This window comes from Hemicordylus capensis, chromosome 2 (genome assembly GCF_027244095.1).
Source record: "Hemicordylus capensis ecotype Gifberg chromosome 2, rHemCap1.1.pri, whole genome shotgun sequence".
In the NCBI taxonomy this organism is placed as follows: domain Eukaryota; kingdom Metazoa; phylum Chordata; class Lepidosauria; order Squamata; family Cordylidae; genus Hemicordylus; species Hemicordylus capensis.
This window is the reverse complement of record NC_069658.1, coordinates 369,871,084-369,896,267: the sequence shown is the minus strand read 5'-3', so window position 1 is coordinate 369,896,267 and position 25,184 is coordinate 369,871,084. Positions and strand designations below refer to the sequence as shown.

At 42.1% G+C, this 25,184-nt stretch overlaps 1 protein-coding gene across 20 annotated transcripts in view; it reads left to right on the top strand.

The window, feature by feature from the left end:
* TENM2 (teneurin transmembrane protein 2) overlaps window positions 1-25,184 on the top strand; it is a 1,486,671-nt gene that overhangs the window by 1,133,261 nt on the left and 328,226 nt on the right. For all 20 annotated transcript variants that reach the window (XM_053288965.1, XM_053288966.1, XM_053288972.1 and 17 more), the window contains one exon: window positions 4,049-4,283. In XM_053288965.1, the coding sequence (XP_053144940.1) occupies window positions 4,049-4,283 (235 nt within the window). The remainder of the gene's footprint in view (window positions 1-4,048; window positions 4,284-25,184) is intronic.

The window sequence follows — 25,184 nt, the reverse complement described above, 5'->3', positions numbered from 1 at the left end:
AAGTTTTCTGTCTTGCTATGTTCCTAAAATGGTGCCTGTGACTGCTGTTTCATCTCCTGGGCTTTAATGTGTGGATCCCTCAAGGTTCCATCTTGTCCTCCATACAATCACTGGGAGAGGTAGTCCAAGTATTTGGGCTGGGCTGTCATCAATATCTGGATGACAAGAGCTCCACCTCCCTCTTCCATCTGGTGAATCTAGGGAAGGTTTGATTGAAAAATCTCTCTCTTCTTTGCATCTCTTCAAAGGTCCAACACTGTTCCTGAGACTAGATGTGGGCTAACAAGCTGCGATTTAACGCAGACTTGGCAGAGGTGCCCTGGTCACTAAAAAAGTTAAGTTAGTATGGGATTAGATATATGCCTGTTCTGAATGGGTTGCAACCACCTGAATAACCAGATTCTCAGACTGGGTGGCTTCTGGATCTGGCTTTGCTACTGGATGGCCAGGTAGACACTGTGGCCAGGAATGCCTTGAAATAGCTTTGGCTGGTGCAGCAGTTGTCCATTTTCCTAAGGAAGGCTGTTCTTTCCACTGTTAATCATGCTTTGGACACATCCAGGCTTGAGTACTATAATAGACCTTCCCCTGAAAAGTGTTCAGAAAATACAGATGGTCAAGAATGCATGCTCAGTAAAAGTATCATGTCAGTAGCTCTGCTAAGTGATCAGAGAGGCACCTTTTAAAGTGGTGATTCTCTTATACTGAGTAGGGGGAGACCAGCTGTCTCTATCCAACTCCAGCACACTCATCCAGTGGTATCTACCTTGAATTTCTTTTTCAGGTTGTGAACCATTTTGTGACAGGAACCATTTGATTTATTATTCTTTTTATTTATTATTTATTTTTCCATGTAAAAAACCTTTGAGAACTGTTGAAAAGTGGAATATAAATATTTGCAGTAGTCGTCCCCTGCTGTTTGATCTTTATTCATTGCTAGGCACATTTCAAAGTGATTTTAATTGAAAGTTCTGTATGCTTTGGGTCTGACTCCAAAGTGTCTTAAAGTCCACCTAAATGAGAAACGTGTCCTATAGCAGAGTCTAAATGGCTAGTGTGTTCTTTACTGATTGAAGACAACCTACAGAAGGGATGTGCAGAACCAGTTTGATAGCAAACTGGACCAACATGAATTGGACTGATTCAAGGAGTTTGATCATGAGCTGCTTTGAACTGGTTTGAGCTGGTTCGTCAATCAGCCCTGCTGATCAGTTTGGCCAAACGGGTTCAAATACCCACAGTTTGGTCCCAATTTGGACCGAACCATGTCAACCGATCTTTGCACACACCCAATCTGCAGTAAGTAATTTTATTTGAGACTATTTCACACATTACAAGCCTGGGGTTGCCATCGACTCTACACTCAAAAGGGATCCACAGCCAATCCCAACTCTCTGATTATTGAACCTCTATTATGTATGTGTTTCATTTACTTGTTACATTCATTGTTTACATTTTTAAGTATACACCATAACAAATGTAATATGTATGTACGGGTGGCCACACCCTCTCCCCCATGGCTTGCCTCTGCTGCTCAGTTTCCTTACTCTGTGTAGGAGACGTGCACACCATCTGAATGAAGTGGTGGTGGTGGCCTTCCAGTTTCCATCCTGCTAAGCCTTTTGGGCCCAAACAGAGTGGGGTAGAACGTACAGCCCTGCATACTTAGTTAACTGCTTACATTAACTAATTCATATAGTATTTACGAACCTCAGCTCTTCAGCATTTTAAAAGAGGCCAAGTTTATGTGCTCAGGTTTATAAATTATGTTTTAAATTAACTTACTGTTAATTGAAGAGCACATTGCCATACTCCATTGTTCCATCTGAGTATAGATCAATCTGTGAACACATCCCCACTGATGTTTTCTTTAATTTTGTCATTCATTAAATACCAAATGTATTTTCAGTTTTCTCAAAACAAACATACATCAGTATAATTATGATTTTGCTAATGTTACTTTTTCTAATGATTGTTCTCTAGAAATTACAACTTAGTATAATGATTAAACATGCAATTAATATTTCACTTGCCTACTATGTTTGTTTTCTTATATTGTCTTCCATTCATTTTAAAGACTTAAATAATGCAAGAATAAATGAAAATATAACACATTAGCTAATCATTTATCTTTATTATTAGAAAGGAGAATATAATATACGAATACAGTACCTTCTTGTTCAGATGACCATGTTTTTATAAATGCTGTCATTTGTTTATGAAGGGAATTAGTACATTTGTTGTTCATGTCGTTAATATGATTGTTGATTACTATTATTTCTAAATTGCTTTTAAACCAAAGTTTTCAAAGCATTTGACCTTTCAGAAGGTCCCATCTATTCCTCGTGATGAAATTGAGGGTGACATGCAGAGGATTCTCCAGCTTCTCCCATACAGGCACTGATCAGATCCAGGCCTGCTTAGCTTCAGCAAGGTTACTGTATCATGTGTCTTCTCATAATGCCAGCATAGTTTCAAGAGAGCAAATGCAGGGGCGAAGCCACCATTGGGCGAAAGGGTTCAAAGAACCCAGGCCACCCACCAATCAGGAGCTGCGAGCGCAGCCCCAGACACGTCCCCAGTGTCTGATGTCAGATGCGGGGGCATGACTCTCCCTCAAAGGCTGCTTGCTGTAGTAGCAGCTTCCTTCCTGCACAATTGCTGGCTGCTTCAGATGGAGTGGAGGAGCTTTGTCATCGCTTCCCTGCTCTTGTACCTTGCTCAGAGGAAACAATGGCTGCATTGCCCGTGAGTATTTTACCCGGGCTGAGCAGGACCTCGGGAGAGAGCCCTTTGTGTTTGCAGGAACTAGAGAGTGTTGTGTCTGCCCGCGAGCGTCCTCCGTCTGCCTCCCCCACCCCCACTGCTACTGCTTCTCCTTCTATTCACCTCCCAAGCTGCCCTCCTCTCCCTTCTTCATCTCCTTCCCCCGCCCCTGTGCGCTTTGTTCTGCAACATTAGCATAAAGCTGCCATTGATCTCCCATTTAAATAATTACACACAAAAGAACGGGGGAGACATTAAACAGTGAACAAGAAAAACAAAAACCACGAGGCAGAAAGCGAAGGAGAGAGTGCAAATAATAAGCTGGTGTGCTTGAATGCCCTAAGGGAACACAAGATCGGCGTGGTGCTTTTTACTGGGCAGGAATGTAGTTATAATTAAGCAGATGGGTGTAACCAGCAAGCGCAGCTTCCCAAACAGCCCCTGTCCCTCCGCTGGGATTTTTTTTTACTGAAATCTTCCTCCTCTCTCATCTCTTTGCCTGCGAGACCACGCCCCCACGTCTGACGTCAGATGCGGGGGCATGGCTAGCCAGGCACTGATGTTAGATGAGGGGGGCGGGGCCAGGGGGCCACCACTGCACACAGGCCGCCAGCAGTCTGGCTCCGCTCCTGAGCAAATGTATGTGTTTCCAGAGGACCATGGAGTTGATTCTTTTTGGTCTGATCCTAGGCTGTTCTGATAATGTATGGATTGGATACTGCATGGGTAATCCAGATGAAATCATTACTTCCTATACCAGAATTGCTGATCCTCAGGGAAGAACCTGAATGCATTTTGGCTTATCCACATAATATCATACTTGCAGTTTTAGCATGGGATCAGACAGGCTGTCCTTAGAGAGCCCTAGAGGGATGCTGGGTCAAATCAGCCAGTGTAGGGACCCCTTCCAGTTAGTTGTAATGGGGTGAAAAGAGCAGGGCCTGGGGCGGTTGCCCTGCTTGCCCTGCCCTAAGGACAGCCCTGGGATTAGATCTCAGGGAAACTACTTCCATGCTGTTCTGGTAACATGAATCAGAAAAGAGTCAAGCTGTTAATGTGGAGTGGGACTAGTCACATATAACATGCTTGTAACTGTTGTTAATCTTAAGTGGTACATTTTGAAAATGTATATGTCGTCTTTAAAATGCAATCAAACATTCATATTGGGTTGTAGCTTCCACTGAAGTAAGTGGAAAGTTTTGAGGTAAAGAGTTTATGTTTGGTTGTTCCCTACAATTCTGGGGAAATCAGAAATATTTATTATTTCTCTTTTCCTTTACAGGCCCTTCAAATCATCACAGCCAGTCAACTCTGAGACCACCTCTTCCACCACCTCACAATCATACTCTATCCCATCATCACTCCTCTGCTAACTCCCTCAACAGGAACTCACTCACAAATCGACGGAACCAGATCCATGCCCCAGCTCCTGCACCAAATGATCTGGCAACCACTCCTGAATCTGTTCAGTTACAGGATAGCTGGGTACTGAATAGCAATGTGCCACTTGAGACCAGGTAAGTAATCAAGAAACATTTGGTTTTTGTTGGAGCTACCTGTGGGGGGATGGGGCTATGGCTCAGTAGTAGAACACATGCTTTGCATACAGAAGGTTACAGGTTCAATCCCTGACATCTCCTGGTAGGGCTGGGAAAGACTCCTATCTGAAACCTTGGAAAACTACTTTCAGTCAGAGTAGACAATACTAAGTTATTTGTACCAATGGTCTGGTTCAGTTAAGGCAGCATCCTACATACCTCTGCCTTAAAGACTAAAAGAAATCAAGGTTGTTCTCATGACCAGCCCTACCTGGGTAGGGGAGCTGTAGTCTGGGTGAGGATGGTCATGAGAACTGCTGGGATTGGTCCTGATCCCGGCACTCCTCCGTAAAATAAGCCAGATTGTATACCTGGACTAAAAGTGAGGTAGGAGGGTGTTCATGGGCCCTCCTGTCTCCCTGCCCAGTCATGTGAAAGCTTGGGATGCCTGCAGCCTAAGCTTCCATAGAACTTGGCGGAAGGAGTGGCCCAGCTGTTGCGAATCCCTCAATGCACTGTGTCCCTTGCATGGTGCATAGTGGGTTATGGGAGAACACAGTCTGCACCAGGAGTGGCAAGGATTTTCTAGGGGAAGGTAGGTAGTGGCATGTGGGGTGCCTTCTCCCCAGCCATGGTGAAACTGGTTGTATGAATGACCTTATGTTTTTAAATGATACGGAGCCAGTGTGTGAGCCTGGTTAGCTGAGAAAACCATTAGGATAGCTTTCAATTATTTGACCACTTGTTTTTGATGGCCACCTAATGGCGCAGTGGGGAAGCAACTTGCCTAGGGAGTAAGAGGCTCTCAGTTTGAATCCCTGCTGGTATGTTCCCCACACTATAGGAAACACCTATATCAGGCACCAGTGATATGGAAAGGTGCTGAAAGGCGTCATCTCATACTGCATGGGACGAGACACTAGTAAACCCCTCCTGTATTCTACCAAGAAAACCACATGGCTCTGTGGTCGCCAGGAGTTGACACCGACTCGACGGCACAATCTTTCTTTCTTTTTTGATGAAGAGAGAGTTATATATCTTTGAGGTTTGGATGCTCAATGACACCAAATTATACTTACTTTATAACCATATATAGGTATGATCCAGTCACAAGTGAAGCATTTTTAGACCTAATGGTTTTAATACAAGAGATTAAGGAACTTCTGTAGCTATCAATGGGATTTAAATGTGTTTCATCTGGGCTGGGTTATTCCAGTAGAATGGAGAAGTGCTACTAGGGAAAAAGGTTAACTACAAACCAAAACATTTGCCTAACTGGCAAGTTAATTACATGGATGCATTCTGTCAATTAATCTTTTATCCAAAGTAATTTACAAATACTGCTGTCCATTTCAAAAGCTACTCATTTTTTTAAAAAGTCAGTTCAGGGTTGTTAACTTGTTTATTTGAATAACTATTTATTCTTCAGACAGCTCTTGTGTACTCATCTAATAGAATTTATGTCACATATTTTATTCCAAAGCACAAGAGGATGTTATAAGGGTATATTGACTAAGTATTACTGATAAATTATGCATTTGGCCCCTCCTGAAGTAATAAACAGACTCATTTGAAATTAAGTGTTTTGGGAGACCAGAAGAAACAATCCCCGATTCAAGACTGACAGAACTATAATTTCAATTTATATTTCATCCAGCGTGCAGACTCATTTAAGTCCCTTCTGTACACACTGTCATTTTGATGCCTGTGGGGTAAATAAGAATGTTTTAAAAGGTGCTGTGCTTGTTAACTGGTGGCACAAAGAAAAAACTTCTGAAGTTAGTTTTTTTTCCAATGCTCTTCATTACCACCATGTTTTCTGTTTCCTTTCCCTTTTTTTCTTGTTTTATTAAAATTCAGCCTGAGCAGAGGGAATGGAAGTTCTTTATAATATTAGAATGTGTATCATTTCTTCAAAGAATCTTGAACTCATCTGCTCCACCTCCTCAGATCTTTGCCACTCTCTTTAAGTTAGACCACACAATTATCTTCCTGCCAACTCCTTGGTTCTTTGCAGTATAGTGTAGCTCCTCACACTGGTCCTCTCCTGCTGAAATTAGGAGAACTAAGGTAGCTACCATGTGGAGATCTTTTTGAAATGTTGGCTGTTCATCTAAATGCTCAGATATGTCACTGACACAAAATGAAATTACAGTCTAATGTAAACAAGCTAGAGGTTGGAGATTTGTTTCTTCCTGTAGCATAGATGTCTTTACTCCCAATGGGCTAGGCTATTTTTGAGGTGTAACATGATGCCAGGTGACAACTCGGAATGTGCATGAATCAATTTTTTCAATTCGATTTGTACCCAAATCGAATCACCCTGAATTTGGGTCAGAATCTTGTGCCCCCTTGAATTGTTGGGAATTCTCTCTGGTAGGAGAAACCCTTTTTCATAACAGCAGAGTGCACAGAGGAACAACACAGTGGAATTTAATTAGGCATGCGTGTATGCTGAGAGTAAAGTAACTTGGAGCCAGTTCATAGTTTCAAATCTATATATATGGTATTTATTAGAGAACTCCATTCTAGACAGGCAAGTGAGGAGTTAGGCTCTCTAATCTAGCTAGCTAGCTGGGTGCAGATGAATTCTGCATCTCTGCACACATGGTGCAGGGAGAGAGGAGCTTGCATGTTGCAAGGTAGAAGGAACAGGAAGAGAAGAGGGAAGAGGAAGTGCAAAGCAGGAAGGAAGTTAGCCTCTAAGAGTAGCAGTCTACATTCCAAAAGGATAGTTTCAGAGCAGTAGAGAAAGGATGACCAATGTCTTGACCCTCTAGCCCTCTGACTCACTAGTCTGTTCTCCACTGTCTTTGAGACAAGAGACAGCGCAAAGTCCTTCACTTCCAACACGAATCACCCCAGATTTGATATGGATCCAAATCAATTCAAATCTGAATCGATTCAGGACAAAAAAGCGGTTCCAGGGGCAAAAGAGTGGGGTGGGTGGTAGTGTTCAGTGGGTGGAAGCTACCACTCAAATTTCAAAGAAATTGGGCAAAGGTGATTTTTAACAAATGTTTGAGGTTTGTGCGTCTTTAAGCTTCTCCCCATAGGGAATAATGGGGATTTCAGCAGCTCCATAACTCCGTGGGGGCGGGGGCACCAGGGTGGCCAAGAGTGGGTTGTGGTAGGTGGTAGTTCCCAATGGGTGTAAGGAAGCTGCCACCCAAATTTCAAATAAATTGGGCAAAGGAGTAATTTTTATTTTTTTAAAAAAGTGTGCACTCCTTTAAGCATTTCCCCCAGAGGGAATAAAGGGGATTTCAGCAGCCCCATAACTCCACCAGGGTGGCCCAGAGCGGGTTGTGGTATAGTGAATGTGGGGTGCCAACCACCCCCCCCCCCAAACCGCAAGCCCATGGGGTATTGGGTTTTGTTTTTTAAAATCCACTATTTTGTTGATAGTGGATTCTCTGGTCATTCATCATTTTGCACCAAATGTTTCATTAAACCCCTGAATGAAACCCCATTGCCAAATTTCTTTGAAATCTGGCTGGTAGCTTCCACCCATTGGGCACTATAACCCAACCCACTTTGTCCACAAAATGGACATCCAAATCTCTTTAGGTCCAAATCTGGGTGCTTTGTTTTGTAACTGAATCTGGGCAATTGAGCACAGTGGCAATTTGTTCTGTCTAGAAATCGCCTGAATCAGCTAGATTGGGGTACATATCATTTTGTACCCCAATAGATTCGCACATCCCTAGTGACAACTGAACAATGGAGACCCAGTACGAGCAGCAAGAATGAAGGAAGTTGTACAGTTCAAAGTAAACAAGTGTGCATGGCTAGTCTGAGGATAGGTGCAGAAACGGAGGCAAGCAAGAGTAGAGTCTAAATTGTAACATATATAAAGATGCATGTTGGGCTGACACAATCTGAACAGAAGGAAGTTAGCAGACATGCATTTTCACAAATCAGGCACCCAAAAGTTTAGCCAAGAGATTACCACACAAGTCATTAAGGCCAGAAAGCTTGCTGTTGCTCAGTGCTTCCACGGCAAGCTTTCACCTGAAAGTTGCCAGTTAAAGGCCGTGGACTGATGGGTGGAGGTGATGCTCTGCTGCTATGTCTAGGCTGTGGAAATAATTACAGCTGGAGTATAGCAAAGATTAACCAAAATCTCCTGATTATTTTCTTTCCTTCGCAGCATGACCACCCTGTAATTTTATGGTAATTAAGGATACTGAAGTTGGGAAGTGAAATAAAATAATCAAAGTTCAGGGTTGATCTTTGTCTTACTGGAACACAAAATGCTTCCCCCCGCCCCCACTAAACTCCAACAGTGTTGAGTATTTCTAAGGTTTACTGAGAAAAGATTATGTAGCTCTTATTGAGCATTTTTCTGCCGTCCTACGGCAGATGGCCCATTAAGAACTTGTGAGAGGTTGAGAATAGGGGCCAAAAGAAAAGCAACAGTATTAGAAGCTAGAGGAAACCGCAGACACAATAAGTGATGTAGACTCAGCTACTGATTCCCCCAAAGCATATTTCTTTGACTCAAGGAGGTTGTAAGGGATAAGGATGATTTGGCCAGCTGCCCAGCCACTGTTCTCTGCTGCCAAATTTGTTGAGAATAAGTCAGCTACAATTTGTGGCTTAAGCTTGTATAGTATAGTGGATCTGGCACTTATTTGCCGAGAACTGCACTGATGGAAATTCTGATCCTATTTTGTACACGTGGAACCTTCCAGGTTTCCCTGTGTTACCATTTTCTAAAATTAGATTGCAAAGCATTATAAAGCATCCTGCTATTTCAGAACAGTGTTAACTTTTAGCCTGCTGTCCATGGGCACAGTATTACTTCTTGGAAGAGTTGGTTGTGAACTGAGGTTTACAGGTCTCTCTCAAATCTTCAAGATACCTTTTCCTTGAGGCATCTGCTAATTTTTTTAAATTGTTGATAATACTGAAACACTTGGGGTATTATATTACATTTAGAAACTTAAATGTCAGAGGTGTGATCCTAGGCTAGGCTCTCTTATTTAACTGGATATATTTTACATTGTGAATCAAGTCCTACATAAACTATCATTAGTTGATAGAAATAGTTTATCATCACAGGAGGTACAATAGACCTCTTAGAAGACTGAATAGTGAGAAAGGGGAATAGTTCATTTATTTACTTATGATTATATTGCTACCTTGCCAAAAATCCTTTGCTTCTTTGGAGGGATGGGAACTTTGGTTAACTAATAGGTCTTCCGTACCTACACATGAAAGAATAGCTGTATGGAAGCAGAATTCTTTTCTTCATCTTAATACATGAGGAAGCCAGATAGCACTAAAACTACTGTTTCAGATCTCATGGGGGTTCTCCAGAGTCAGGTTCTGTGCAACATCTCTGAGCTTTGAGAGTGCGCATCCATTCCCACGCAAGTGTTTATTTTAATCCAAATTTTAAATTTTTTGTTTGTTTTTATCTCTGTTTTATATTTGTTGTGTTTCAAATTGTGTATACTACCTAGATATCAGGCAGTATATAAATAAATAGGAACTGAACACTTGCATGGGGAAGTGGCAGAACGCACACTCTCACAGCTCAAATACATTAAGGTCATGCATAGGACCAATTTTGTTGGCAGAGCGGAGGGCTGATGGGGAGGTAGGATCCTGCCTGTCTCCCTGCTCATGAGCGTCATCCCCATCTAGGCTAGCATGGTGCATTGAGGGATGGTCCCTTAGCCAGGCACTCTTGCTGCCCAGCTCAGTATATGCTTGGGCTCTGTGCAGCCTGAGCATACACACAAGCCCGGCACCAGGGCCCTTAACCCTGGCTAAAGGTCAGGGTTAAAAGTAGGGTTAAGTGTAGCGGTAGCATGAGCAGCCTAACCAGGGCTGGGCTGCCCTAGCCTGGGTTAGGGTGCTTGTGAGAAGAGCCTTTCTGTGTGGAACTTGTCTTTAATTGAAGTTCTGCATGGCTTCTGAACCAGCCCGTTGTCTTTGTTCATTGGATGTATAGATTCAAAAGCATTGACTAATAAAAGTTTTCATCAAACTGGCTGAGGCAGATTGTCCTTGGATGTATGACCTAACTTAATGCTCTGTTTTGTTGTTGTCTACCAGTCTTTCATATTGATTGAATTACAAGCCTTGAAGCCTTCCTTTTACTGTTTTTGGCTATCAAATCTCTGGTAATAAAAATGTTTTTTCAGTGTCAGTATTTTTAGTTGAAACAGGATACTTTTCATCTAATATCCTGGTGGTTAGCAGGAAACATTCTCAACAAGTAATGATGGAAAACATTCTCACATGCACATATTCAAGGATTTATTTCCCTCACCCCTTCAAAGATTAAAAAGATGCCATGGCTTGATTTGTGTTTAAGCACAATAATGTTAATCTATGAGGAGTTCCTAACATCTTTTGAATTCTACTAAAATTGTTAGCTGATCCCAAGCCATCTATATCTTTAAAAATTAATCCATATATTGTCCCCTTTTTCACAGCTGTTGTTGGCTGTACATTTTTATCGGCAGGAGCAAAGAAACAACTGAACCCTTTCACTTGAAATCTTGTTTTATGGCTTTACCTTACTGCATTGACATTCTTCTCCCAGCTGGCCACAGATTCTTCACGTTGGACTGCACTTTAATTTTGCAATTTTCTTAGTCTTCCTTGAGATGTGGCAGCTTATTAATCACGATATTGGGGCTCTTCAGTAGATTATTCCCACTTATGACCTGTGCTTCATATCTGTTAGAAAGAAAAGCTTCCTATTTTGTTGATATTCTGCTTGCTTTTCACCCTTGTTAACACAAAATGATTTAGAACTCTTCCCCAGACATCTAGTGTTAGGTGTTGCAAGCTCTTGGGAACTATAACAGTTATAAAAGATACCCCTTTCCCCCAAGCTAACACAAAATGATGTAATTAAATATACAGAACTCTTCCCTAACCACCTAGCATTAAGTCTTGCAAATTCTTGGGGACCATGACAGTGTTCCTTTGGAAGCAGCATGTTCCCGTGGGAGAGAAGAGAACACTTAGCTAAGCTATGTGACTATGCCACCAAGTTGCTGTGTTTCACTTGTTCAGTTTTTTGTTGCTTTACCATCAGGCACAAAATGGCGGTTTAATACGTTTTATCTTTTATTGTTTGCTTGCTGTCTGAAATGGCCTCCCTATTTGAAAGCAATTTACATTTTCTAGTTTGGACATATCAATTTATTGCAACCCAAAGTTATTTTTGTTTAGGTGAATGATAAGCAGGCTGCCACCAAATATTCATATGTGGGTCCATAATTTTTCCACTGAGTGGAGAAACAGTTTTCCATTTTAAAGTCAGTAGTACTTTTGAGCAATTCTTCATGAAAGATATAGTGATGGTACTACTGCTTTATAGTGCAGATTTACACCATTTCCTTCAAAGTATTAGTCATCTTTGTTATAAAAACCACACATGGGGCCATTTGCAGGTGCCAGTCAAAGGCATAATAGCTCATAAATTAGGGTAACCCAAAAGCTATTATAGATTTTCTTTGAAAGGATATTTGTCAAAGATTTCACAATGCCCTAATGCCAGTTCTGATGCCTGCCTGGTGATATTTATATTGATATGAATTAAGTCCTCATTGCTGTAATTAGCAATGCTTAGGTCTGGAGAGAAAGGAAAAAAATTTAAATAGCAAGAGAAATTAGGGCTATGCTTGAGCACTCCAAGAATATTTTTCCTTCCATTTGCCAGCTATCAATGGGTAGTATATTTTTAAATATTCTGTTTCTTTCTTCCGTGTATTTCAGACAATTGGCAGATATTCACTTCTGGGATTCCAGATAACTTAAGCATGAGTTTTCACTAAGGCACTGAATAGCACCTATACTTTTCTTTAAGTTACAAACCGTAAAGGAATGTTGACTGCATAGGTAATTTATGAATCAGTTTTGGGGCAAAGGTTTAAGACAGCAACTGGCTATAAAATTATAGCAATTGGTGTAATTCTGTGGGTGAACTAATTGCTTATCTAGCTCAATATCCTGTGGTTATGTTAAACCAACGTGGTTATGTTAAACAAGCAATTGTCCTGCTGTGCCCATCCTCCCTGAAAAATCCCATCCAGTATTCCTTCTGTTAGTGCTAGTTGTATAAGGCCATTTCTATGGCCCTTTGAATGTTAGTGGCTATGCTTAACCCTCCCTGTTCTCTATTCCTTCTCTGACTAGGAAAAGCTCCTTATGAGGTTCTTCTAAAAGCAGAGTCATAGTTTTAATGGCAATGGCTATACGTCTCAGTCTTAAAGAGAGATTAGCTCCCAAAGACACAGCAGGGTGGCTTTATGCTGGTACAGTGTACCAAGTGACTGATATTGTAGTATGGGTTCTCTGCCATGTTGCTCAGTGTCAAGAGCAGGATGCTGTCCGTTTTAAAACTTGATTATACTACGTGGCATCGACAGCTGCCCTAAACAGGTTAGGAGTAAATGGAGCATTTTTGCGAACTAATGGAAACTAATGCTATTGTATGTTATCTCAAAGTTCCTCAAGGGAGTATCTGCCAATTGTCTGAATAAGCAAACAAATATTTTAAAATATGCAAACCACTGGTAGCTCTTCATCCTCTGTCCAGAAGAATCCTCATGTATTTCCTGAGTATTTGGTTAATAAGGTTCTTCAGAAAACATCAGTAATGTTTAGGAAACAATCAGTTTAGGAAATGTTCCTTATTTCATATTTAATAAAATCTTTGTTAAATTCATAAAGAGGAAGGGACATATCTAAAGCAGAGACAGGGAACATCCAGCCTTGCTGTTTGCAACTCCCCCTTAGCCCCTATTAATTTGGCCCAGTGTGATTTTGGTCTGTTCCCTTCCTCATCTCTGTGTGCTATGCCATCTAGATAGTCCCTGGTGAAGATGAGCTCCACAGGGGAGAGGAAAGCATCATCAAAAGAAAAAGTGCCTTCCCTTTCTTCCATTAGAAAGTCCCACCTCATAATATTGCCTTGCTTGGTGCCAACCAAGCCAACATGTTAAAGTGTGTCTGTGTGCATAAAAGGGAAACAGGGATGTGAGAGAGGCTAGCTTGCCTATTTGAAATTGCCAGTATTGTTCCCTGTTTAAAGCATCCTGGAAATATTTGCAGGCTTTTGCTCATGTTCTGCACATTGAAGACATGGGCTCTGTTTTGCCGGTGGGGGGATGCTTGTTATTTCTGGATTAATTTTCTTGATGTTGGCTTTTATGGCAGGCACTTAATGACTAGCTTTTTAATGTAAGAGTATTTTAGAGGTGGAATGGCTTATCTTACTTTTTGAGTCCCCCTCCCCCTTTTTTGTCACTCAAGACAGGCATGTCCTTCTGGAGATGTAAACAAGCTTGAGAGTCTGCCCTTCTCTCAGGGGAGGTTATGAGGCTTAACTCATTAATTAACATGAGTAGCTTTCATATTCCTCTCCTTATTTAAAAAAAAACACAACCCACTGAAGGGCAATGTATTATTAGCATTATTGATACTGTTAATAACAAATGTGTGTCAACGTGGGACATCATCATTATTGTCTCAGTGGACAAGGAGGTCAGAAAGAGTCTGACAGCTAATTTTTTTTTTTTTAAATATCATCTTTAGATGCAGAGAAATACAGTTTGAAGTCAAAGAGAATTGCCTGAAGCTTAATGTTATTTTGTGCCTATAATTACAGTTCTTCTTCCACTTACTGAGGTACAGAACTTGTCGGCTCATTGCATTCACTTTTGAAATAATCCTCAGGACAGTTTTTTATATTACTTTTATTCATATGTACATATCTGACAACAATCTAGAGCTGTAGAATGAGATGGCTTTCAGCACATGCTGTTTTATCGCACCACAGGAACACCATGTGTACTGCAAAGAGCATCACATCTAGGTTATTTTTAGCAAGTTAATTCTGAAACAAGGTTAATGTGATCTTAATATACCCTAAAAATGCAAGTGAGCTTATGCATATAGGTGAGTGGCAGTTTGATGTACATCACTGCAGCAAGCACCAACAGCTAGTCATGCGATATACTTCTCACTGATAGATATTTGTGACCATCTGGTTGCACATGGACTACATAACACAAATGCATGCTATGTAATTAGCTGGAAAAGCCACATTCTGTCTCTGCTGACTTCTCAAGCCCCACTATGTGCAATGTACACATGCCTTCCTTGAGGCAAGATCAGGTTTTTGATCCCTGACTGCCTAGGTGAGAACAATTTCCCTCTACAAACCTGGCAAGAATATTGCCCACAAGTTCAAATGTTGGCACTCATTTATTTACAGTCAATGACCAAATAAACACTACAGCAAAGCAATATAGTACAATACAATAACATAAGTAAAGATTTAAGAACCAGTTTGCAAGAACCTTATTTTACATGCCTCCGAACAAAAAGCAATCCTATGAGTAACTTCTACATGCCTATCTCCTAAAAAAAATTTTTTTGCCTTATCATAATTTAACGATTGTATATATTGCTCCGAAAGGCCACAATTATGCAGGATGTCATGTATATTCCTCCTCCAAGTGGAACAGAAATCAAGGAGCCCCTGGTGGCACAGTAGTAAAACTGCCGCCCTGTAACCAGAAGGTTACAAGTTCGATCCTGACCAGGGGCTCAAGGTTGACTCAGCCTTCCATCCTTCCGAGGTCAGTAAAATGAGTACCCAGAATGTTGGGGGCAATATGCTAAATCATTGTAAACCGCTTAGAGAGCTCCGGCTATAAAGCGGTATATAAATGTAAGTGCTATTGCTATTGCTATCCACCAAAGTTAATGAGCCTAACCCTTGGGGACGGCTAGTAAGTTTAAGCCAATATAAGACCGCTTGCAGCTGGGCCTGAGCCTAACACAGGCGTTAATCTAATAACGCCTGCTTCCAAATGCAAAGCTGCGTTCAGGATGCAGCTGGGGAGTTGGAAGATGTCCCGTAAGAACTTTGAACACCTTCAAAAGATTGTAAGTTCCCAGCTAAAAGAATCTGGGCACCATATAGCATCTGAGCTCAAGGTTTCGCCTGATATATCCTTAGCGCTGCCAGATGTTCTGAGCGCCTTTAGAGTAAAAAAAAATTCTTAATAGCTGCAATGGATCTTTGAGCATTTGCAGTCACAAACTCACAATGTGGTCAGGAATTCCTCGAATGGAATATGAGGCCCAGATACTTATATCTTTTGACTTATTGAAGGCTCCTACCATTGACTGACCATTTATAAGATCTCCTACGCTTACTGAAAACCATTATTTTTGTTTTTTGGGTATTGATGGACAGCGCCTCCTCTTCGCAGAATTTCGCAAGGGCTCTCAAAGTGTGTCTCATTCCTACCGGCGTGATAGATACAATTGCCGCATCATCAGCATATAATAAAATAGAAATGACTCTCCCGGCTATTCTTGGTTGATGGAAAGAAGGGTCGTCAAGACCATTTCCCCTCTTGCAGCACCGCTGTAGTAAATGAACTAGTTCTCTGAAAAGTGTTACTGTTCATGTAACCATATGATGCTACAGCATGTTCTTCTGTTTATGTTCCCCTCTACCTGTTTTAAGATCCCCCCGCAACACACATATGTCCCTTTAAGTTGTTTAGTTGTTTCACAGAATAAGGTGCCTACAGGCCAGCACTTGCCTTTTAGGCTAACATAATACTTTCCTGTCAGGGAGCTTTCAAACACTGTGCTTCTGCATGTCCAACTGTGTCTGTGTTAGAGATCCAAGATGGCTGTGACAAGCTATTCTGAAACTTGCAGCACAACATATCATCATCTGACTTAACACTTGCAGTTTTTAAAAAAGAGTTTTGCCTCCAGGTCTGGGAAGCCAGCGTTTAAAAAACCCCTACAAACTATTGGAGGACTAATACACCACATTTTAGATAATGCTTTGTTGGAACTTGGTTGCTCCTGAAAGGCTTGAGAATGTGCTTGAGTAGATACTAAGTGCCATCATGATATTTATGTGTTGATTCTAAATGATTGTTTCCCTGCCTGATGGCGTTTCCTTGGCTACTAAACCATGAACAGTAACTTGAATATTGATTATATGCTTCAGGCCAGCAAACCTACTGAAATAGCAAGTTGTGTGTCTGTGGCCATGGCATATGCTTGTGTGGACAAAGGAGATGCATCTCCATATGTTTGTCTTTACAGCTTATCTGTGCATATGTTTATTTGTCTGGGGACATGCACATGAAATGCAATTCAAATGCTCTGTTTCATGCCTTAATTACTGAATTTAAGCTGCTTCACACATGACATTTTCCCGAGTGTCAGAAAGAGGCATATACAGGTGTCCCTCATTATTCATGGGGTTTCATGCTTTAATTACTAAATTTAAGCTGCTTTACATGACATTTCCCCCACTTGAGTATCAGACAAAAGGCATATAGAGGTGGCCCTCATTATTCGTGGGTGTTCTTGTCTGTAGGCATGAATACAGAAACCATGAATATCAAAACCTTGAATCAATGGGAGTTGGGGGGGTTAGTTCTTGAGTTTAACCCCCCCCCCGGAAATAAAGGGAATAAAGCAATTACTCTCCAGGCCTCTTATAAACATTTGATTTTTTTTTTCAAAAATCCTTGGGGAAATCCTTTTTTAAAAAAAAGAGCCACAAAATGGCTCTGTGTTGCAAAATGGTGACCAGAAACGACACCAGAAGTCATTCCCAGACACATAGGAACTGTGGATGGGCAAATTTTGCCTATTTTTAAAACTGTGGATAAAGAAACTGGGTCCCTCCGCGGATATGTGAAACCATAGGTACCGGGACCATGAATAACAAGGCCACCTGTACGTCTATATGTTTTCATTGTGTGAGGATTGTGCACATGTCTGTTTTATTGTGTGTATTCATGTTGGTAATCTGTTGCCAATTGTGGATTCCCGATCCATATAATGGCAGTAATACAGACTTTGGTGCAATCTTTATTCATGAAGCTAATACATCTTTCCCCACAACATCTAGCTACATTTGGGCATAAAAGCACAGCCCATCTAAAGCAGCCATTAGTTTCTGTATTCTATAGTATAACATTTTCAGAGATCAATTACCTTTTAGTTTGCTTCCTAACCTTGTGTGAGAGAGTATTTTAAATCATTCTTCTGTTGTTATCCTATATTGTATTTGTCAGTTTGAACTAGTTGAAAATTCTGTGATATGATATCATTTGACTGAACGGCTAAGCTTACAGCCTGCAGGGGAGCTTCCTTCATCTGTGATGATGTCCTCACAAGCTGTTCTTTATTTGGTTGTAGGGACTTTGAATATTTGCCCCATTTCTCATTAACTTTCCCCAGGTTAACTGCAGTAGCACTTATTCTGAAAATTGTATGGACCAATGAAAGTGTAATATTATCAAAACATTTCCTTCAAACATACTCTTATTTCTGCCCAGGTGCTATGTTTTTTACAAATTATTGTTGAGGGTTTCAGCTACTCATGTGAATATTTATAAGTCTGATTAGTTCTCTATTGTCAGTCCTGTAGAGTGAGAAAGACATCCAGATTTAAAGATTTCAGGTTGTTTTGAAAGCCTGCTATGTGAACTGCTCACCTCATGGAGCTGACAATCTTTGGAATTCTTGTTTATCACAGGTTAATATTCTGTCACCAGGCTCCTATAGACTGTTTCTTCTCTGGATAGAGGAGCCCCTTGAAAATTGGTGCAGGAGGGTTTAATTTAAGGATAGGTTATTATTATCCATACTTTGGATATTGATTCTTTCTTACCTCCTCAATATTGTCCCTTTGCTAGTCCAGTAATGTTGTTTGAGTATCTGGTTATATTTAAGTGTACAGAGTTGCATTAGTCAAGAACGTTTAGCTTCCAACAATATTTTTATTGGCAAAGCATAGAAATAGAAAGGCATCAACACACAACACTGATGCCAACAATTTAAAGGTGGGTGTGGGGGAGGAAGGGAGAAATGCAAAATATAATTCAAACTTCTTTATTATCATTCAGATTTATGATAGTGTGTTGAGCTGGGTAGTGTATTGAGGCAAGTCAGTAAAGTTATTGTCATGATGATCTCAGAGCCTGACCTCTTCTCATCTGAGACAGATCCCGAGAACTCTGAGGAAGAGACAGGATGCCCGTTCCCCCCCACTCCAGGGGCGCTCCTGTGTCTCCTGAACCCCCACTTTGATCCAAGGACTCAGAGACAGAAGCAGGATACAAGAAGTTCTCCCATTCTCCCGAAAGCCAGGGGATCCTGTATTCCCCCCAAATGCTCCTTGCCCTCTTCTTCCTCCTTCAGTTCAGAAGATGAGGTCAAAGCCACACCAGCTTCATTGCCAGTTTTTCATCTATACTGCAGCCATAACAAGACACTGGCCTCTTAAGCCTTCCAGCCCTCCAGACCAGGGGACGTGGCCAGGCTCTGCTTTCCCTTCAAAAGGGCTAAGTCTGCTGCAGGACTTTGCTGAAACAACATAGTTGCAAAAGCTTCTGGCCTAGTTCTTACCTTGCTCTCACGCAGACCTGACCTCCTGGCTTTGACTTTGACTTGACTTGGCTTACCTTGTTCCTGCATAGACCTGTCTTGGCTTCTGACCTCGACTTGTGACTAGACTTGACTTTCCTTGCTCTTGCATAGACTTGACTTCTTGGCTTCTGACCTTAGCTAGTTACTGGACCTGACTTACCTTTCCCCCTCATAGACCTGACTTCCCATCTTTTGACTTTGGCTTGTAACTTGACCTTGATTTATGTCTAGCATGCCTAATGAGTCCTCACTATGAGACTGGCACTGGCCAAGAATTAACATCCATATACTCACATCCAGATTAACATCTTCTTTAATGCTGTCAATCAATGCCCAGTGATGTGAGTTATATACTCACATAACTGGGCATTGATTGACAGCATTAAATAAGTGATTCCTGACTGCCTCCTATGGGGGAAAAATCCCTCTCATTTTCATGAGGACATGGGATTTTTCTTTACAGCATTGGTCAGGCTTAGTGTCACCTGCAGATTTAGGAAAATTAACTGTGAAGCTAGTTTCCAAACAGCATGTTAATTATCAAAGGCATATGCAATCACTCATAAACAAAAGATCAAGATAATGGTATGAAGTGGGTTTGCAAACAATGGTTACAAGGGAACCTGATTAGTGATAACATAATTAGCATCAGTGCATACATAAAAGAAAACTATTTCCTAACACCAGGAACGTAAATAAGAGAGCCAGCATAACATAGTGGTTAGAGTGTTGGACAAGGACTGGGAAGACCTGAGTTCAGATCCCCATTCAACCATGAAACTCACTGGGTGACTCTGGGCCAGTCATGTATCATGTATCTGGGCCAGTCATGTATACCTACCTCACAGGGTGGTTATGCAGATAAACATAACCATGTACACTGCTCTGAGCTCCTTGGAGGAAAAAGCAGCATATAAATGTAAAAATAAAAAAATAAAATGAGAGAGATCATTTCAGCATGGGGATGGATGGACAGTTTCCAAATGATAGGTCAGGAGCCAGCATTAAGTCTGCTGGGCCTAAGTGAAGATTATCCTAATATGCATTGTGCATGATCTACACACTGCGAAACTCTTTCTAGGGACATTCAGATGCTATCAACATGATGTGCACTAGGGATGTGCATGGTCCGGACCGGTCCAGACCGGCACCGAGGGGGGGGTCTACTTTTAAGGGTGGGGGGGTAGAACTTACCCCTCCCGCTGCTCTTCCCCCTCCGGCACTGTAGTTTATAGCGTAGTTTTTGGGGCGGCAGCATTCCTCGCTGCCGCCCCTGCCCCCGTCGTCGCCTGGAAGCCTTTGTAATAGCAGCACGCATGTGCGTGTGGCGGCGCGCACGCGCTAGGCGGCAACAGGCGCACATGCGCCGCCACGCACACATGCGTGCTGCTACTACAAAGGCTTCCAGGCGACAACAGGGGCAGGGGCGGCAGCGAGGAATGCTGCCACCCCAAAAACTTCACTATAAACTAGAGCGCTGGAGGGGGAAGAGCGGTGGGAGGGGTAAGTTCTACCCCCCTGCCCTTAAAGGTAGACCCCCCACTCGGTGCCGGACCACCGGACCGGTCCGGCTCCGAACCGGTCCGGAGGCCTCCAACATGGCCTCCGGACCGGTTCGTGCACATCCCTAATGTGCACAGAAAAGTAACAATATTATAATGGTTCCCGGACTGAAAAATGGTGTCGGTGTGTTAAGATGTGCCCCCGCCATACTCAGTGGATCACATTCTAACCTCACAGCTGCCGCCGATCTGAGTACCCTAATCACCCCTATGGATTTCCTCCCTTGTGATTGGTGGTGCTTTAGCATAGGCATGGTGCCATACACACTGGCAAATCACTTTCTGGACCCGATCTATATAGTTATTTATGCTTGCTGGTTTGGTGCGAGCCAATTTGGACCTCTTCTGCGGGGCAAATAGCTGTCTGCTTCCCCAGCTGGACAGATTGACTGCAGAAGGGAAGACTTCCCCTAGCATTCAGATAATTTCCCCAATTTAATTTAATTCCCAATTTAAAAGCACTTTACCCATAATCTATTTAGGTGATTTAGCCAGGAACATACAACAGAGTGCACATGTGTATAAGGCCAGCATGCTAACACATTCACACATGCTACGTTTGGCTTGGTGTTGCAGTAATCAAGTATGGGTATGGGAACAGTCCCTTCCTACCCCCACCCCCGGAGATGTGCAATTGCCTATTGTGGGTGCAGCAGTAACCCCAGTATGGCAGAAGGTACTAGGAAAGGTTCTGTCCAGGATGCCCCGCAGTTTATGGGTTTGCCTAATCCAACCTTGGGGTTCAGGTGGGACTGCTTGATTTCACACCCCACAAACAATAACAAAAAATCCCTGTGTCAGACAAAAAAGTATATGTCTGAGGAATACTGACTAAATCTGTGCATCTATAGGGTACAGAATTGTACACATGTAACCCAATGTAGGGAGATTAGTTGTCCCTGAAAATACCATGCACCATATAGTGTGCTGGGGAAGATGAACGCATGCTGAATGAATGGCATCCTCAAACAAATCATGCTGTACTGTGTCCAGATATCTGCTCCACCGATGTGGGTGTAATAAGATATCAGATGTGGAAATGCCAACCAATGCCTCAAATGTTGGCAGATGGCAGTTGATGATGAAAGTGCCAAAATTAGTGTCCGACAGGCACCCAGGTTTTATACCCGTTTCGAGGGCACTCTCTTCCTCATGGGCAATCATTCATGTGTCTCTTTTTAGCGTAGATAATTTTCTAAAGAAGAAATCGTTCATCACTATAAGATACAAATGTAAATACAGATATACATGTATACAATGCTCAAGTTCCAAGAAATATGTCCCAGTTTGCCCCATTGGTACAAATACCTGCACTATTTCTTAGTAGCACGAGTAAATTTTCACAGAAAAACACTTTCCCCCGGGCGGCTGTTATCTCTTTCCTGCCTGCAGGAATTCTGGACACAGTACAGAGTGATTTGTTTTAAGATGCCATTAATTCAGCATGCATTCATCTTCCCAGCACACTATATGGTGCATGGTATTTTCAGGGGCAACCAATTTCCCTACATTGGGTTACATGTGTACAATTCTGTACCCTATAGATGCACAGATTTTGTCAGTATTCCTCAGACATATACTTTTTGTCTGACACAGGGGTTTTTTGTTATTGTTTGTGGCTTCTTGCCCTGTGTGGTCCCTTATCTTGATAGTGATTTCACACCCCATCTGTCAGTCTAGTCCTGGACAGCCCCTTTCCACCTGGCTTGCTCCCACTGCTGGGTTGAAGCATAGGTCACCTGGGCTGTGGCCCAACCAAGTACCCTGTGTCAGGGAAGGCGTTATGCTGCCACGCCTCCACGGGCATGCTATTCCATACCGCAGTGCTCCAGAAATCACTGTCTCCACTGAGTGTGGCCAAGCACGGTTGGAGTTGTTGCAGCCACCCACTCCAGCCTTGGGACCAATGAGAGGGTGTGTGGTGATGTGTTGAAGACTTTCCAGGGTGAGGGCAGCTCGAATGGCAGTGCAGGGGCTTCCAGGATTCCATTCAGGTCCCTGGAAGCCAATGGCTGCCACAGTCTGTTCCCATGGAATCACTAACTGGGAACATGTGTGGGCTGTACCACAGCCACAAGGCAAGATCGAGTGTACCCGACACATAAGCACACACCCACCTACTATCCTGGCTAGCCAACAGAGCTGGAAAAGCAGTTGTGAGCGTGCAGCCTGAATATGCAGAGAGTAATGTGAAGTCATTTTTATTATGGACCATATGCAACTATTCTCGTCCATCCTGAATTTGGTAAATTGAGAAAAGCTTTTTAGAAGTATCAAGCAATTGTGGCCTTCATTCAGTCTATGTGCCCCAGCAACCGTATGTTATGCCCTGTGAAAATCTTGACAATGATTTTGTAATTTCCATTAGCATTTAGCAACTGGATTAAAAACAATTCTGTTGGCTTTGCTCACAGATCGATACAGGACTCCTAGGTGAAATGGAAATATGTTCCCTACATATTTTTCTATATTTCACAGTTAGCTTGACTTTTATTATTGTAGTTTTATTTATTTTTTATTTGTCATTTTTATCTACTGCCCTTTCAAGGAGGTTTACAATCAAATCAAACCAAAACCTAAACAAATGATATAATGATCATAAATAAAACTTTAACACTTTAAACATCATAAACTAAAAGCCTGATAAAACAGGTGTGTTTTCAGAAATCATTTTAAAAGAACCAGAGATGAGGAGATTCTGGTTTCATTTATTGAGGGTTTCTCCCCCGAAGCAAGTGTAAAAATGAAATAATTCATGTAGAGTGTGGTGATTTTCTGCCTTCTAGTTAGTCTTCTGTTGTATGTTGCTTGTGTAAAGTGCTTCATTTTGTTAACATGACCCATCACCAAAGTTCCACACTTGTTCTCTTAATTGTCTAAAAGTCCTGTGGATCATCTTGGTATATACTGTCTATACGAACTGGGTTCCCTTGCTGGAGGTTATTTACCCTAATCATGTATGTCTTCCTTTGTGAAGTAGTGCTGGCAGGAAAGCATTTGTTTTGAACTTTCTGTTCACTTCAGTTTGGAATGTTTTAACTTATGCCACCTCTTTTTCAGGCATATTGTTTTGTTTTGTCAGATGTGGAGCTAACCCATGAGGAAGCATATAATTCCAGCTAACGTCTACATTCTTCGTTCTTTCCAGTTTTCTCTTTTGCACTGACAGAGTTCAGCTGGTGAAAAGGGTCTCTTGCTTGTACTGGTGTAGCATTTTGCTCTGGCAGTGCAACAGGGTTTAGGGGAAATTCTATACTACCCAGAAGGCAAAAAATCGTGAAGAAGATTGTACGGTTAATTGGCTAGATTGAGGCCTTAGTTAGTTTGATCAATTGCACCAGATCCCACAGTGAATTGATTTTTAAAAATGGAGCTGAGTCTTTATCTTATTTCAAAAGTTAGGTAAGCTCAGCAAATAATTGTTCTGTGACAGTAATATGTCTGTTGTGGGCCAGTAATTTTACATGCTTTCATTTTTTAATGCAAAATTATTTCTCTTCTACGTTCCATAACTGGGAATTGCTGTCAATCAGGGCTTGGGAAAATAATAATAGAGAAGATGGATGGGAGGAAGTAGGTAGGTGCACCTATAATGCACCTCTGGTCTTTAGGATCTGATTGCCTTGGAGTGTTACTAGTCTCTTTACTATGTTAGCAGTGACTAGGGACACTTCTCACCAGTTCAGTCTGTACAGATAGTTGTAACCTGTTCTCTCTAATTCAGAGTTTTGTAACCCTGAGACATAATTATTCCAAAGTGTGATATTCAGACCCTGTAGCAGGTGCAGAATGTGACTGCTTGTTTCTTGTGTGAGTGTCTTAAAGTCTGAACCTATTTTGTATTTATTTCCATATGGCTTCCATTAGCCTTCTGAACACAATTAAAGCGGCCACTCTGAGACTGTAATACCCGACTTGCATTCATCTTTTCAGAGTTAATAGGAAACCATTATTCCTGTCCCAATACTTTAACCTGGAAGCCTGCTTTATTGACTATTATTGCTGCTGTGAATTGTCACCGAACTCTTGCATGTTACTCTACATATCATTGACTGTGCCTCTTCCATGGCATAGCCTTTACAATTTTGTCCTTTTTCTCTATCCTCTTTTGAACATATATACTTGCAACTGAGGATAACACTTTGTGCATCTGATGAAGTGGACTCTAAGCCATGAAGGCTTTTCTGAAATAAATTTGTTTCTCTTTACGGTTGTACCAGACTATTAGCGAGAGATAGAATATGGTGCAACAAAATATGGCTACCCCTATGGGAAACCCAGACACTGACTGGAAGTAACTTTATAACTATCCCATTTATACAAGTTTGAAGCTCAGGGCAAATATATATTGAATGTGTAATCAATTATTGTTTCATATTTATGGCACTGTCTTCTTCTGGAGGGTTGCCAGAGCACCAGAGGCGCAACTATAGGGGGGGCAGGGGGGCACGTGCCCCGGGCGCCATCTTTTCTGGTCACGTGGGGGGCGCCGCCATGACCAAATTCTTTTTAAATTTTTTAAAATTCTTTGTTAATACAAATGTTTCCTGCTCAGTGCAGCAGCGCTGCAGCAGTCAAGGGAGCGCGTCGGTGCCCCCTTCCCCATGAGCGGTCCCTTCCGCGCTGCCTGCGCGCGCCCCCCATTGCTTTGCTGGCGCCTGGCGGCCAGTCAGTGGCCTGGCTTGGCGGCGGGCACTTGTGAGGAAAAACCTAAGTATAATGTAGTATGTTGGGGGGCGCGGTGGGGGGGGGCGCCATTTCAGTGCTTGCCCCGGGCGCCGTTTTCCCTAGTTACGCCTCTGCAGAGCACTAGCCTGAATGTATTTCAAGTGTTTTGTGTGGGCTGGTGTTTGGTAGGCTGGAT